Consider the following 14,762-nt stretch of genomic DNA (forward strand, 5'->3'; position numbering starts at 1 on the left):
CTTCCTCGCCCTCGTCCCTGGCCCTCGTCCCTCGCCCTCCTCCCTCGCCCACCTCCCTCGCCATCCTCCCTCGGAAGAGCGAGGAGGGGGGTGGGTGAGGAAGGTTGGATGATGTTTACCTCCAGGTGCTCAAGTTTGATCCTTTCACTCCCACGAGAATGCAGAAATTCTCTCTTCCTACGAGCGACGAGCATGAACAAAGTACGAACAATTCTTCCTCTTCCTCCTTGTCCTCTTCATCATCCACCACCACCACCACCACCACCACCACCACCACCACCTCCTCCTCCTCCTCCTCCTCCTCCTCCTCCTCCTCCTCCTCCTCCTCCTCCTCCTCTTCCTCCTCTTATGTCTACACCCTCGCTTTGTTCTTGTGCGTCGCATTTGTATACAGTGTGAAAGCAGTGGCGATGATGAAGACGGGGGCCAATGGAGGAGGAGGAGGAGCAAGAGCAGGAGCAGGAGCAGGAGCAGGAGCAGGAGCAGGAGCAGGAGCAGGAGCAGGAGCAAGCATGAAAGTGATCTTCCTAGACGTGGACGGAGTCCTCCTGCCCTTTGGGGACGAATGCGATCAAGACAAGTTTACAAGTGAGTCCATGGAGAGCCTTTCCGCGACCATGGCGGCAACGAGCGCTACTCTTGTCCTCTCCTCAACATGGCGATGCGGCAGACAGCAGGAGGTACTACAGCAGTTCAGCAGCTTCTGCAAGCAGCATCCAGCCTCTCCTCTCCGTTCCCTCCTCCTCCAGGATCAATTTCCCCACACCACCTGCCCTCGCATGCACAACTACAGGCAGTGGGAGATCGCGGAGTGGCTGCGGCAGGCGGAGGAGGAGGGAATGAAGGTGTCAGGATGGTGCGCCATCGACGACGAGGAGCTCGTCTCGTGCTCGCCGGGAGACGGTGGAGGGACGCACAACGTGCGATACGCCAGAATGTTTCAAGGGCGATGCGTCAAGACGGCGAGCAGGTATGAGCAGGAGGGAGGGAGGAAGGGAGGGGAGGAGGCGGCGGAGAAGCTGCGGAATCGGACTGTCTGATGGGGGGGTTGGGGGGGGGGGGGGGGAAGGGAGGGACGGAGGGAAGGAGGGAGGGAGGAGGAAGAAAAAGAGGAGGAGGAGGAGGGGAGGGGGGGAGGAGAAGGGAGGATAGTGACAGGAGCAACAGCAGGGGGCTGCTGATGGAACATGTGGAGGCATGCAAGCAGGCACTGAGCCTCAAGTATGAAGGCGTGCAAGAGGAAAGTGCGAATGCGATGAGAAAGGAGAAGGAGGAGGGCGGGAGGGAGAGAGCGAGGAAGGAGAAACGAAAGAGAGCGGAGGAGGCGCCGAAAGCAACTTTATCATCTGCAACTCGACAGGAGGCAGAGGGAGGTGGTCAGGGTTCTAGGAGGAGGAGGAGGAGGAGCGGAAAGGTCATGGGTAATGCCATTGGCTCTTTCCGTTGAGGGTGTTGAAGAAATAAGGTCTTGAGCTTGCCTTGGATACGCACTGCACCCACCTGCCTGTTTCTCAGTCTCCCTCCTCCCTCCTTTCCTTCCTCTAGCTCTCCCCTCCTCCATCCACCCCTTCAACTCCCTCCCTCCCTCCCTCTCTCCTCTTCCCTCCTGTCCTCACCCCGGAGGAAGCAATTTGTTTGAGGCCTGGAGGTTCTCCTTGCTCTTCTCGTCCTGCCAAATTCACAATCTCAGATCTCTCCTTCCTCCTTCCTCTCCTTGCACCTTCCTAACTTCCTGGCACTTGAGCGAGGATGCATAAAAGGTCTTCCTGTTGATGTGATCGACATAGTACTTCCTACCATTCCTGTCGTACGCGACCTCCCATCCCGACGGCAGGTCTGCCTCTCTTTCTTTCTCCTTCTTCTCCTCCTCGTGTTCCATGTCCCAAGTTCGCCCCATCCCCCTCCTTGACCCGAGAGCGATCGCGTTCGCTCCTGTCGCCAGCAGGGGGGGAGTGGGGAGGATGTGCCCTGGCACCCCTCCCCGGCTCTCTCCTTCATGCTGCAAGCGGTGCGGCAACGAGCGAATCTGAGGAGCAGGTACGTTGCGCTGAAGCCCGCCCCTCCCCGCCTGCTCCTGCACTATCGGCCTTCTCAACCCGTTCGGAGCACAAGGCAAAGTTTGAGGTGGAGGAGCGGCAGGAGCAGGAGCAGGAGCAGAAGGAGGTTTCCACTCCTGGCAGGAGAGGAGCTCTTGCAAGGACATGCAGCGGATGCCATGCTGACAGCACTCGAGCGAGAGCGGCCTGTCCTCGGTGACCATGACAAAGCTGTTCTTCCTAGCAGTGTGACAGTCGCGCAGGAACGAGAGGATGCGCAAGTCGAAGGACCTGGCGTCACCTCCTATCGTCCTCCTGTAGTGATCGTCCACCCGCCGGTCCTGCAGCTCCCAGAAGCTCAGGAGAGAATGAGAGTTGCTCCTCTTGAGGGCTCGCTCGATGTGACGGAAGGTGCTTCTAGCCTGGAAAGAAATCTTCTCGTTCCCGTTAGACCGCTTCTTGTCCAGCTCTTCAAACACCGCGATCGGGATGAACACTTTCACTTTCTTCTGGTCCAGCCTCTCCAGCCAGGAGCAGAAGTCTGGGCTGGCATCCAAGTAGATGTTAGTGTCAATCATCAACCGGCTCCTGGCATCGTCTTCCGGCCGTAGGCTCCTCGCAGCCATGACTTCCATGGCGCTGTCCAGCCGCAGGTCCTTCATCGATTGGTTGATGCGATCCAGAGCTCGTCCTGTCGCAAGAGACTCGAAGCCGAACGACAGCAGGTCTATCCTCCTCATCGCTCGCAACCTCTCGAGCGCCATCCGAGTGCATGAAGCGTAATCCTCCATCGAGTAGAATACATTCCTTTTCATGTTGAGACAGACGCGGTTCTCTATCTTTCGGGAGATCGCCTCCAGGATCTTCATCTCTCTCTCCTCGTCTTCTGCAGAAGGCAACTTCTGAACCCTCAAGACGTACTCGTTCATATCAACAAGTTTTCCCTTCTCGATGCAAGCTGACAGGAAATCCTCCTTCACCAGTGGCAGCCCCTTCCCTATGGCTGTCGCAAGGGCAGCTGCACGCTTCTCGGAGTCAAGAGCTGCCTGAGTTGTGATCACATGAGTGACTTTCTGCGTCACTGACTGCGCGCACGACCCCGACCCCAACTCCACCAGCTCCTTCAACGTCTGCTGCGGTCTGGTGAACTTGCCCGAGAACGCAAACACCATCCCATGGAAGACAGGCAGTTTCTGCTCATCGTTCTTTGATGTAGACTTCATCTCAACTGACTCGCTGCTGCTGCTGCTCCAGCGGCCTCTTGCTGCGACCCTCCCGCCGTTTCCTGACCCTCCTATGCAGGAGGGAAATTCAAAAAGGCGTGTGAAACGACATAAACGTGACTTTCCCGACACTGCGGCCGGCCCGGCCGGCATATCAGTGAGTTCGGCCGTGGCCCGGCCGGGCCCCGGTGTTCAGCCTGACAGTTTGGTGCTTGGAAAATTACGTTGAGATCGGATCGGAGGATCATTGGGCTCCGATGACGGTCTGTCACTGAGGGCCGACTCTAGCCTCATGACGCGGCTACATGAAGCCGTGAAAAGTAATCGATACGGTATATTATATTTTAAATTGATTTAAAAGTATAATATTTCAATAATATTTCAACGTTTCGAAATGTCGTTCCATGTTGTAAACTGTGTAGTACAGAGTGTGTAGCCGCGAAATTTCGCGGTTACGTACGCGGCTACACTCCTATAAACTAAACTTTTAGTATTGCAATCGAACAGTATTTTGTTCAATTGCCGTTAGGTAAATTCAAATTCCAAATAACTTCTTTTCGATGCGTAGCCGCGTAGCCGCGACATGAGTTTTTACAGTCTACTTGTTTACGCGCCCGTGACGAGGCGGTGCGGTCTCGTGACGGGCGCAACAAGGCCGGCGACTCCTTGGACTCATCAGGAGCGTGACGGCCAAGGTAACTCAGTCCCTCCCTCGTGACCCTCCGGGTTATGACCGGGGCCCCTCCCAATTGCCTCCCGGTCTGACAGCCGTACTCGCCCCGGTACTTACCCCGAACGACCCGTTTGATCTTACAAGTTATTTTAAGATTTGTACCGATTTAAACTATAAGTGGATGTCCCAAAAATAGCACCTACAATGATGTAGCAAGTGGCTCAGGTACCAAAGTTTAGTTATTTGGAATCAGAACCTCACCCTCAGTATTATAAATGTTATTTCTGGTTGGAACTTTTAGGTTTTAAAAGGCCCCCATTGGCCTGTGTAGTAAATCTCCGAAACACATTGTTTCGATTAAGTCCCAACAAGTAGGTCACACGACTCGGGGGGTGGGTGTCTACCCTGGAAGGCAAAAGGTGGTGTCCCCTGGTAGGGTCATTGAGTACGGGGTCATAACTTGATATTTCCAGGGTGATCTGCACTATGTTGATCATTTGGTGGGGTATCCAAGCCTGGGGTGGATGGAAATGAGGTGGGGAGGGGTACCTTGTCTGGAAACAGGTGTAGGAAGGTGTAGTAAAAATGTTCTAAACCTTTAAACTTACGACTGAAAAGTGCAGGGGGTTGATACAAGGGAATAGAGTGGGGTGGGGTGGATCCGATGTTGATTGACTACCGGTGCAGAAGACATGGATAGGTAGGGTAGGGTCACACTTGGAGAAAGGCCAAGTGCGGTGTCCCTTACGGTAACAAGACAGCATGACGGGATCCGCAACCGAAGGCAGTCAAAGAAGTAGAGGGAGGCGATGAACGCGAGGATAGGACGGAATAAGATCAGCAGAGCGAGAGAGGAAATGAGATTTTCGGTGTACACCGTCTTGAACTCAAAATGATGCATCATGATGAAAATTTGAATTTTTTGTTACGTACCTAAATGGGTAGGATACGTTGATCATTTCTTATCACATTTTTCAAGAATACCACATGCTTGATGCAGGCAAACAGTTTTGCTTGACGTTTTTCTCACATGAATGCCGACAACCTTTTGACATTCTTTTCGTTTCAGAGTATGGACCATTGTGCCCCTCATCCAGAGCCCGGAAGTAGTAGACAGTGCAAGGACCTCGAACAAAGTGACAGCATGGTATCCCATCGCGTTGGCCGAAGGGATTCAGAGGAAGGAGAGGGTTACATGTCGAACGAGTATGACTCCCTTGGTCTCCTCATCGACGGGAACGGTCTCAAGGCTTTCCACTCCTCAGCAGGGCATCCCGACGACGCAATGGCACAGCCGCTCCCGGCATGTAGGGACTGCAGCATCTCAGACGTCCCGATCGTTGAGATCCTGAGAAAGACAGAACGCTGGCATCTCAAACGATCTGCATTCAACTTTGAAGGTGATGACGCGTTTTCTTCCTCACCAAACCTTGTCTGACAGACTTTGTTTTGCAGGCTCAGTGCTACTGGGTGAAGGCTCAGTCGGGACGGTCATGAAGGCGAAGCTCAACGGGAGCCCGGTGGCAGTGAAGATCCTCCGAGAAGATCTCAAGTCGTCGATGCAGCATCTCAAGGATCTGATCCAGGTACGTCTCAGTTGCCCAACCATCGTTTGCTGATTTTTGGTCGCAGGAAGTATTGGCTGCGTCTATCCTTGGAAACCGGCACCCCAACTTGGTCGGTTTTTATGGCGCATGCCTGGATATGGACGACCTCCGTGTCGTCTACGAGCTCGTTGATGGGCAGAACCTGGAGGAGATCCTAAACCTGAAGAGCTCGACAATCTCACAGAAGCGCTGGAGACCCCCCCTCGAGCTGGCGCTGAGCTGGTCGAAGCAGATGCTGAGTGCATTGACGTTCCTCCATCACGGCCAGCCGTCCATCATACACAGAGACGTGAAACCCTCCAACCTATTTCTCAGCTCGAACCTCGAGGTGCTCAAACTCGGCGACTTCGGCCTCTGCAAGGTGCTCTACCACGAGCGCGAGCACATTGGAGCTAGAGGGCAGATGAGCGGCAACACTGGGTCCTGGAGGTACATGGCGCCCGAAGTCTTCACAGAGCAGGGAGGGTACACTCACTGCTACACGACGAAAGTAGACATCTACTCAGCTGCCGTCGTGATCTGGTGCATGTGCACGGGAGAGCTGCCGTTCGCTTCCATGGACCCTCACAAGATTGCGCTCATGGTCTGCCGGCAGGGTCTCAGGCCTCCCCTACACTTCCTCAAGAATCAGCGAGTTGCCAAGATCCTTCACAGAGCGTGGTCGAGCGATCCGAGCAAGAGGCCGTCGGCGGCTACCATGGCGCTGAAGCTGAGCCGTGTCGGCACGGGGGACGAGGATGTGCCCATGAGGGACGAGGATGTCTCCGCTAACTTTCATGGATCCTGGCCTCCTCAGAAGGTCTGGGGCGGAGGCGCCATTCCGACCAGAGTTACTGTGATGGCGTCAAGAGTGTAACATACGGCTGTGTCCGAGACTCGCGGATTGAACCCCAACGGCTCCGTCGCAGTCAACTTTGTGCTTTACTAGATACTGAATTAACTTCTTAACCACCTTGATTACCGTTGAAGGGTGTCTTGAGTGAATTGAACTTCCGAAAGAAACTAGCCTAGTAGTGCGTCCTTCTGCCGAGTCCTGTTTGACCGTCACAGTAGCACGGTGGGCTGAACCCGCCGGTCCCCGCCGACCTCAGTCTGACCGCAAAGTGACGTTACTGCACTGGGGGGTCTGCGGCCAACAGGCTGTCCCCCCGGGCGATCCGGCGAAGCTCACTGTCAGTGACAGGCCCTGTGGTCCGTCCGTCCGTCACTAGTACTGCGGCAAGAAGTTTCAAGTAACTTCCGTTCCGAGCCGACTCGGCGAGTGGGCCACCCGGTGACCGTACTGAGGCCGGGCGTAAACTTGCCGGAGTCCGAGTCACAGGCACCTTCGAAGCCTTCCGTTCCGAGGCCGGAGTCCGATCTGGATTGCGGAAGTTTTTCGAGCCGAGTCACGAGGCTGCAGGCCGCTTCGGGCCGGGCGCCGGGGGGAGGCCCCGGGCCGGCCCGGCGGTTCTGGCCCGGTTGTCCACGGTTGACTATTAGTGACCAACTTTTTTTTAAGCTCCCAAAATAGAACCTCAAGGCGGTGTCGAGCGATGGCGCTGGGTTCATACGAAGCCGTGGAGGAGGGGAGGATTGCGAGGGGAGAAGGAGGACGGGGAAGGAGATCTCGTCCTGCTGTTGCTGCTCTCCTCCTTGTATCTGCCATGGCAGCTTGCGTCCTCCTTCTCATCCAGGACAGCAGGGAGGCGCAGCTCCCTTATGGCCATCGACACCTCAGCAAAGGCGCTCGTCTCATCCATCTCTATGCACCTGCTGAAGCACGGAGCGAAGATGTCAGCTGCACAGGTCAGCCAACTGATCCAGAGCTGGCAGAAGAATCCAATCATGCTCGAGGTCGCCAAGTCGAGGACCCAAATGCTTGCCCCCGCAGCTCCCGCACACAAGTCAGAACTAGAGGGAGAGTCGAGCTTGTGCACGAAGCAGGACGTCATCATCCAGAAGCTGGATCAGCTCCTGAAGAAGTTGGGTGGAGAAGAGCTCTCGCTCAATATCACTCTCGGGAAAGTTCAGGAGGAATGGAAGGACGCGCTCGACTCGTGGCTTTCCGCTGAGGCCAACTACCGCCTGCGTGTGGAGCAGGTTTGCACAGCTCGTCTGCACGTGATGCAGGAATGAACTGACATGTCTGTACAGAAAAAAGAGGCAGATGAAGGTATGAAGTACGCTCAGGACCAGTACGAGAAGTACAGGACTGCTGACAAGGAAGCCGTGGCACACTATCAGCACATGGCGGAGAAGCATGCACAGGAGCGCCAGGGGCTCGACGACGAGGAGGCGTTGATCAGAGAGATCATGCGGATGATCGGTAGAGCATAACTCGATGTGCATCGTCCTTGACCCGCATGTCAGGTGTCCTCCATGATGTCAATGCCACAGATCGCAGCATTGCGGCGGGTGGACGCGACAGCATCAAGGACTCTGAGACTGGAGTGTCTGACCCGTAAGCTGTCAATGTGAAAAGAAGCGCTTTCGATGATGCTCGTGTTGTCGTAGGTACGGCAAGTACCTGTCCAAGACCAAGGCCCAGCTGATGGCAAAGATCAATCAGCTCAAGCAGCTCGCTAAGCAGACTGGGCTGAGCTCGACGAGCCTGGCCAGGATCACCACTCTACCTGTGTACAGCGAGACCGAGGAAGTGGCAAAGATCTTGAGAGAGATGCTGGAGGTGAGAGAAGTATCAGACTCTAGGGGTCAGGAAGTGACTATCGTGACTGCAGGACATTGCTAGTCGCCGCAAGGTTCTTGACGAATCAGAAGCACAAGCTCTGAAGCTCAAGGAAGACACCCACGCCAAGCTGGTGCCCTGCTACACTTGCGCTTGAAATGATCCGCTAACGGCCGTCGAACAGATCGAGTGGGAGATGAAACTGACCGACCTTGGCAAGCAGAAGGACAAGGCAAAAGAATCCTACGAGGCCGAGCAACTCAAGCGTGAGAAGCTGAGCGGAAACGAGAAGATCCTTGAGATCAAGCAGAAGGACGCGACCGAAGACGCGAAGAAGCTTGTGAGTCTCAGTGTGTGCCCAGCCTGCTCGAGGTCTGATACATGTACAGATCCCTCCTTACGAACGAGAGATTTACGTCATCACTATGATCAAGATGAAGATCGTGGATCACTGCAAGAACCAGCCCACCGACAATGCAAGTGGAAATTAAGATGGCCAGGACAGAGGAACAAGATCTCTCTCTCTCTCTCTCTCTCTCTCTCTCACTCACTCTTGTTGAATCCCTTTGTTACTTTGTTTTGCCTCCGTCGTACTCGGGGGTCGCCATTGAGCTATGAGTCTTACTATGGTGACAAAAGTCCGACTGTAAGTCCAAGACCCGAATCTTCATTATCAATTAAACTGAAAGATTATACACTCTGTCTTTGAAAAAGAATGCGTACCACATACAGAAAACGTCTGAATGGTTCCGTCCAACAAAAACTTTGCAAGCTACCATCTCCCACATCAACCTCAAGCACCTGCTGCAGCTCCTGCTGCTGGGGCAGCTGCCGCATCAGCTCCGGCAGCAGCTCCGTTGATGCTGTTGCAATGATCATTGATCTTGATCTTGATCATGGTAATGACGTAGATCTCCCTCTCGTAAGGAGGAATCTGCAGTTGATGTGTCAACAGGCCTGCAAGGTTGACGACGAGGAGAATTACCAGTTTCTTCGCGTCATTTTTGGCCTCCTTGTCTTGGATCTCCAAGATCTTCTCGTTTCCGTTGAGCTTCTCACGTTGAAGTTTCTCGCTCTCGTACTGAGAAGAAACGCGATGTCAGTTGGCATGCCATGTCAGTCGCCTTGAGGCCAGGGCTCACGTCTTCCTTTGCCTTGTCTCTTGCCTTACCCAGCTCAGCAATCTTCTGCTCCGACTCAACCTTCCAACAATCATTAAGAGCTGCTAGTAGATCAACAAAGCTGAAGACCAGTTTATCATGGTAGCTGTCCACCGTCGCCTGAGCTTGCTTCTCTGAATCATCAAGGATCTGCTTCCTGGTCTCGATGTCCTGCAGTGAAGGTCACCAGAGTGCAGGCACGTCATCTTCCTCTGCTCACGTCGAGCATCTCCTTGAGGATCTTGGCGATCTCTTCAGTCTCGCTGTAAACTGGCAGCTTCGTGATCTGCGCGAGTTTGTCCCCCTTAATCAGCCCAGACTTCTTGATCATCTGTTTGAGCTGCGAGATCTTAGCCTCCAGGACAGCCTTCGTCTTGCTTGCATAAGTGCCGTAGCTGTCAACACGTCAGCAGGTATGACAAGGTATCGACGGGTATCACGGGTCAGAGACGCCGGTCTCCGAGTCCTTGATGCTGTCCCTGCCACCAGCTGCAATGCTCTTGTCGGTGGCCTTGATGTCATGCAGGACCCCTGCAAGGAGAGCGTCAGGAGGGGCAAGGGAGAGCGTCAGGAGGAGCAAGGAGAGCGTCAGAAAGGGCAAGGGCGAGCGTCAGGAGGGCAAGGAGAGCGTCAGCACCGACCGATCATTCTCATGATCTCTTTGATCAGCTCCCTCTCGGAGTCAAGCTCCTCTCTCTCGGCCTGGTGCTTAGCAAGCATCGCATTCAGGTTTGCCTTGGCTTCCTTGTACGCCGTCATGTACTTCTCGTAGTCGTCTTGGACGTATTTCAACCCATCGTCGGCTTCCTTTTGCTTAACTCACAGTGTGAGGACGTCAAAACAACGTTCTGAAAAATTCAATTACCTGCTCAATGCGCAGGCGGTATGAAGACTCGGCCTCCAGCCACGAGTCCAGCGCCGCCTTCCACTCTGCGTCAACCTTGCCTAAGGTGATGTTGAGCGAGAGCTCTTCTCCGCCCAACTTCTTCAGCAGTTGATCGAGCTTCTCAATAATGACATCTTTCTTTGCACACAACTTGGAATCAGAACCTGCCTCATTCTGAAGTTTCGTAGCTCCTAGCACATTCTGTGGGGCCAGCATCTGCGTGCGAGCCTTGGAGGGATCGCCGAGCATGAGCGGGTTCTGCTGCCACTTCTTCAGGTACAGCCCCAGCGCCGTGGTTGACATGGATCCCCCTGTTCTCAGCAAATGCATCGCTAGAGCGTGCAGCTGTTTCTCAGGCTTCACTATCGCCATGAGAGAGGAGGAAGAGGAGGAGGGAGAGACGAGCAGCAGCAGAGCTGTAGCCGCCATGGCCGCGACGAGCGTCGCGCCGACCGCCAGTGCACGGCGGTCGTGGACTGCCATGTCAGGCTATTTCGGGAGCAGGTTGTTTGACAAGTTGTCATAGGGTGGGTACATACATAGAGGGGTGGTGATGACTAAGGGGTTAAAGCAAAGGGGAACATAGGGGTGTGTTTCACAACTAGGGGGGGAGGAAAGGTGGGGGTGGGGGTGTCAGTGTCGAATTTGAGGGGTGGGGGTAGTGTTTTCTCGATAATTGACATCAGAGCGGTTGGTCACAGGGTGGGGTACCATGGAAAAGAATTGATGGGGTGAGGGTAGCGCTCTAACGCAGGGGTAGCCTTGAAAAGGGTACACTACAATGGGGTACTTGTAACATAAATTCAAGCTGCACAGATGGGGTAGAATACAAGGGAGTTGGGGTGGGATAACCAAGGGGTAGTGTGCAGCTTTCAGAATGGAATGGTTGGAAAGAATCACTGGTAAGAACGAGCGGAGACGAGAGAGGAGAGGAGAGGAGAGGAGAGGAGAGGAGAGGAGAGGAGAGGACACGAGACGAGACGAGACGAGACGAGACGAGACGAGACGAGACGAGACGAGACGAGACGAGACGAGACGAGACGAGACGAGACGTGAGGAGACGAGAGGAGACGAGAGGAGAGGAGGGACTTGTTGAGTTCGTTGAACGTCGTTGGAGATCTCATAGAGGACACTGGTAGCAAGAGGGCATTGAAACTGAAGTTTGATAGCGGACAAGCTTCTCACTCTTTGGCAGGAATTTTGATCGCTCCTCCTCAACGCGCCGAGTCAGCGGCCATGTCGCATACTTCTATCACAAACCCCTGGGATCTTGACCATTACGAGCCGCCCGTCGATGAGGATGAGTGGTACCAAGAAGAGCTCAAGAAAGAGGACGTCAGGTCGATGAAGAGCGGGTCGAGCAGGCATTCAAGCGCCCTGGGGTCTTCTAGGGACGAAGAGCAAGAAGGGTCCTCTGCTGTCGTTTCCTTCCAGCCGAACAAGGCTAAAGAGGAGCAGAAAATTTGCCCTGACTGCCATCTGAGCCTTAGGAGACCCAAGATCAGGCCGTCCAGCGAGAGCAGGACCAACACCTCGCACACTGAGGAGGAGGACGACGACGAAGAGGACGTTTGTATCTGCACTCCTTGCAAGCTCTGCAATAAGCACATGTGCGGCCTTGCTACCAAGAAGATGAAAGACCCTCGACGAGCTGACGAGCTGCGGGCGCAAATTCATTCCAGGGTAAGGAGCAGCAGCAGCAGCAGGGTCGGGTCAGAAGGAGGAGGAGAGGAGGGGTAGGGGAAGGAGAGGACATCTGAATTTGTCTCAGATGAGCCATTGGAGGAAACGGCAGGAGTTGTGGAAGGCTCAAGTTCTAACGGTAAACCTTTGATCAGCTCGCTGTCTGTTTGTTTCTTTCTTTTCATCCTGCCGTCTACAATCTCGTTGTTCTCTCCCCCTCCCCGCTCTTCCTTCCATCGCTCCCTTACCCCTTCCTCTCCATCATTGTGCCCTTATCTCTTTCCCTCCCCTGCTTCCCTCCCTCTCACTCGTTCTGCTTTGTTCTCTCAGCCCGGACGGGACAGTTTTGTCGAAGTCAGGCAGGTGAATCTGATGAAATCTTCTGCCCTGAGCAAGTTTGCTGACGTTTGATCTCTCCTCCCCTCCCCTCCCCTTCCCCTCCTCTTCGCTCCCCTCTGCTTTCCTCTGCTCCCCTCTCCTCTCCCCTCCTCTCCTCTCCTCTGCTCTCCTCTCCCTCCAGTTGGAAATCGACACAGGAAGGATGGAGCACAGCAAGACTTGCTCGTGTGCTGTCTGCCGATCAACGGTGGAAGCCTGGGCGGATGCTCTCGTGAGAGATCGCGATTCTCCTCCTCTTCTCCTCCTCTGACTGTGCAACAGGAGGAGCGATGCATGAGGGTGCAGAGACGAAGCATCGCGTCCAAGTGGCGGGGGATGCGAAACCCAACAGATACAGGTTATGAGAATGATGCAGGAGGGGGTGGTGGGGGGGGGGCAGAGGAAAGAGCACGAGTAGAGTAGAGTAGAGGACAGTACAGTAGAGGACAGTAGAGAGTACAGAGCAGGGACAGGAGGCAGCGGGTGACAGGCGCAGGAGGAGTGGAGGTTGAAGGGGACGAGCGCAAGGAGGAGGAGGGGACGGGGAGAGTCTAAAGTCTGACATGAACTGTAGTCTGCTATGCGGACCCCGAACACTTCGCATATGAGGAAACGATCCCTTGAGAAGGAGGAGGGTGGGGCGAGGAGGAGGAGGAGGAGGAGGAGGAGGAGGAGGCGCAGCAGCAGCAGCAGCAGCAGCAGCAAGAAGAGTAGCAGCAGCAGCAGCAAGAAGAGTAGCAGCAGCAGCATTGTAGACGAATAAACTTTGTAGAATAATCAAACAATTTTTACAGATCTTATCATATCACATGTTAACGCAAGCATCAAGAAATAAATCCAATCCTTCACACTGACCTGCAGAAGACCGCAGGCTCGTCAACGAACGTATCAATACAAGTGCTACATCACCGAGTGTACCGTCCCAGCACTCACTTCGCCTGATCGAACATCTGTTCGATCTTATCCTTCAAGACATTCTGAACCTTCATGATCACACACTCGAACCCTCCCTTTCCCTCTCCTCTCCCCTCACCTCATCCCGGCACCTCCTGACCTCCGACAAGACCGTAATGCTGTCAGGTTCCCCCTCCTGCTTCTGCCAGCCAGTCAAGCTCCTCCCCCTCCAGTCTTCCTCCCACCCGCGTGCCGTTGGCTGCATTGAGCAGCAGCGCGATCTTTGCGCAAGCAGCCTTGGAGATGACAACCTGAACGTTGAGGGAGTGAGGGGAGGAGGACGAAGACGAGGACGAGGTACAAGAGGAAGAGGAGGTGGAGATGGAGGAGGACAAGATAGTGACGGACAAGCTGGGAGGGAGGAGGGCAACAACGTAAACAAGAACGAGGACGAGCACAAGACATTGGAAGAAGGCAGCAGGGGAAGCATGCAGCTTTTACCCGGATGTAGGGGTTGGTAGCGATTTCTTCTCCAATCGTGCTCGGCTACATCAAAGATGTCAAAGGTAAGCGAAACATTCTCATCTTCTTCCTCTTCTCTCCCTCCTCTTCCATTCCCTCCTCCTCCTCCTGACTCTCTTCCTCGTCCTCGTCCTCGTCCTCGTCCTTCTCCTCCTCCTCTTCCTCCTCCTCCTCCTCCCCCTCCCCCTCCCCCCTCCCCCTCTTCCAGTTCCTCTTCCTCTGAAAGTCGAAATGAGTTCAAATCATTTCCCACCAGGGTAGGAAGGCGATCTCGACGCAGCTGCTGTACATTCCTTATTCTCTCCATCACCAGCCCCTGCTCCCTCCACTTATTCCTCTCAAACCACCACCACCACCATCATCATCATCATCATCATCATCATCATCGTCATTACCACCGTCGTCGTCGTCATCATCATGTCCACCATCATCATCATCATGATCATCATCATCATGTCCGTCATCATCATGATCATCATCATCATCATCATCATCATCATCATCATCATCTCCATCATCATCATCATCTCCATCATCGTCGTCTTCTTGAACGCACGTTGTCAGGCTCCAACGCAGCTGCAAACTTGTAGTTGCTCAACGTGTACTCATGCCTGTCCAGGTCACGACATGTCAAGTTTTCAAAGGACATGTCAACGTGAGAGAACAGGTGAAGAGAGAGAATGTCAGGTGCGGACTCACCCGCAAAAACTTTAACACTCGACGGCAAATCTGACGAGAAACTTCAGCACGAGCAACCTGACCCTCGGACTCTCACTTGAGACCCTCATGAGGATCTTCGCCATCTCCGCCGCTGATCCCTGACACAAGCATCACGTTCGACATGCTCCCACGCTCCTCCTCTGCTCCTCTCCGCTCCTCCTCCCTCCGCTCCCCTCCGCTCCCCTCCTCTCTTCCCCTACTCCTCCTTGTGCTCTCCCTCCAGCTGCCGCTGGGTTCAGCTACTTCACCTCGAAGAACTTGCCCGTCCCGCCAGCAAACAACGTGTCCCCGGTGAAGACAGCAAGAGTTCTC

At 54.4% G+C, this 14,762-nt stretch overlaps 7 protein-coding genes across 7 annotated transcripts in view; 4 read left to right on the forward strand and 3 right to left on the reverse strand.

Moving 5' to 3' along the window:
- Positions 1-158: 158 nt before the first annotated feature.
- Positions 159-1,040, forward strand: GUITHDRAFT_139675 (hypothetical protein; the record flags this gene model as incomplete). The annotated part of the gene is made up of 1 exon (XM_005831343.1): positions 159-1,040. The coding sequence occupies one exon, from the start codon at positions 159-161 to the stop codon at positions 1,038-1,040; it is 882 nt and encodes a 293-aa protein (XP_005831400.1).
- A 375-nt stretch (positions 1,041-1,415) lies between these two features.
- Positions 1,416-3,259, reverse strand: GUITHDRAFT_109542 (hypothetical protein; the record flags this gene model as incomplete). The annotated part of the gene is made up of 3 exons (XM_005831344.1): positions 1,416-1,500; positions 1,617-1,669; positions 1,721-3,259. 3 exons carry the CDS (start codon positions 3,257-3,259, stop codon positions 1,416-1,418), a joined length of 1,677 nt encoding a protein of 558 aa, XP_005831401.1.
- A 1,802-nt stretch (positions 3,260-5,061) lies between these two features.
- On the forward strand, positions 5,062-6,521 carry GUITHDRAFT_95001 (hypothetical protein). The gene is made up of 3 exons (XM_005831345.1): positions 5,062-5,332; positions 5,388-5,518; positions 5,565-6,521. Exons 1-3 carry the CDS (start codon positions 5,077-5,079, stop codon positions 6,393-6,395), a joined length of 1,218 nt encoding a protein of 405 aa, XP_005831402.1. The 5' UTR covers positions 5,062-5,076; the 3' UTR covers positions 6,396-6,521.
- Positions 6,522-7,240: 719 nt separating this feature from the next.
- Positions 7,241-8,698, forward strand: GUITHDRAFT_139678 (hypothetical protein; the record flags this gene model as incomplete). The annotated part of the gene is made up of 7 exons (XM_005831346.1): positions 7,241-7,621; positions 7,676-7,847; positions 7,892-7,982; positions 8,036-8,207; positions 8,260-8,340; positions 8,392-8,547; positions 8,597-8,698. 7 exons carry the CDS (start codon positions 7,241-7,243, stop codon positions 8,696-8,698), a joined length of 1,155 nt encoding a protein of 384 aa, XP_005831403.1.
- A 564-nt stretch (positions 8,699-9,262) lies between these two features.
- On the reverse strand, positions 9,263-10,682 carry GUITHDRAFT_139679 (hypothetical protein; the record flags this gene model as incomplete). Its single annotated transcript, XM_005831347.1, has 6 exons — positions 9,263-9,409; positions 9,458-9,538; positions 9,588-9,762; positions 9,808-9,898; positions 10,009-10,174; positions 10,233-10,682. The coding sequence occupies 6 exons, from the start codon at positions 10,680-10,682 to the stop codon at positions 9,263-9,265; spliced, it is 1,110 nt and encodes a 369-aa protein (XP_005831404.1).
- Positions 10,683-11,489: 807 nt separating this feature from the next.
- Positions 11,490-12,938, forward strand: GUITHDRAFT_139680 (hypothetical protein; the record flags this gene model as incomplete). Its single annotated transcript, XM_005831348.1, has 6 exons — positions 11,490-11,936; positions 12,025-12,075; positions 12,267-12,299; positions 12,457-12,546; positions 12,597-12,672; positions 12,889-12,938. 6 exons carry the CDS (start codon positions 11,490-11,492, stop codon positions 12,936-12,938), a joined length of 747 nt encoding a protein of 248 aa, XP_005831405.1.
- A 221-nt stretch (positions 12,939-13,159) lies between these two features.
- The window catches only part of GUITHDRAFT_139681 (hypothetical protein), a gene marked incomplete at both ends in the record, with an annotated part of 2,400 nt that continues 797 nt past the window's right edge, over positions 13,160-14,762 (reverse strand). The window contains 7 exons of the mRNA XM_005831349.1: positions 13,160-13,169; positions 13,248-13,297; positions 13,348-13,410; positions 13,454-13,519; positions 13,710-13,754; positions 14,287-14,459; positions 14,506-14,548. Coding sequence (XP_005831406.1) covers positions 13,160-13,169; positions 13,248-13,297; positions 13,348-13,410; positions 13,454-13,519; positions 13,710-13,754; positions 14,287-14,459; positions 14,506-14,548 — 450 coding nt within the window. The remainder of the gene's footprint in view (positions 13,170-13,247; positions 13,298-13,347; positions 13,411-13,453; positions 13,520-13,709; positions 13,755-14,286; positions 14,460-14,505; positions 14,549-14,762) is intronic.

Source organism: Guillardia theta (genome assembly GCF_000315625.1).
Source record: "Guillardia theta CCMP2712 unplaced genomic scaffold GUITHscaffold_40, whole genome shotgun sequence".
NCBI classification, from domain to species: domain Eukaryota; class Cryptophyceae; order Pyrenomonadales; family Geminigeraceae; genus Guillardia; species Guillardia theta.

Coding starts and splice junctions, on each gene's coding strand:
- GUITHDRAFT_95001 (XM_005831345.1), top strand. CDS start 5,077: ATGGTATCCCATCGCGTTGGCCGAAGGGATTCAGAGGAAGGAGAGGGT. Junction 5,333..5,387: donor ATCTGCATTCAACTTTGAAG/GTGATGACGCGT, acceptor TTTGTTTTGCAG/GCTCAGTGCTACTGGGTGAA. Junction 5,519..5,564: donor ATCTCAAGGATCTGATCCAG/GTACGTCTCAGT, acceptor TTTTGGTCGCAG/GAAGTATTGGCTGCGTCTAT.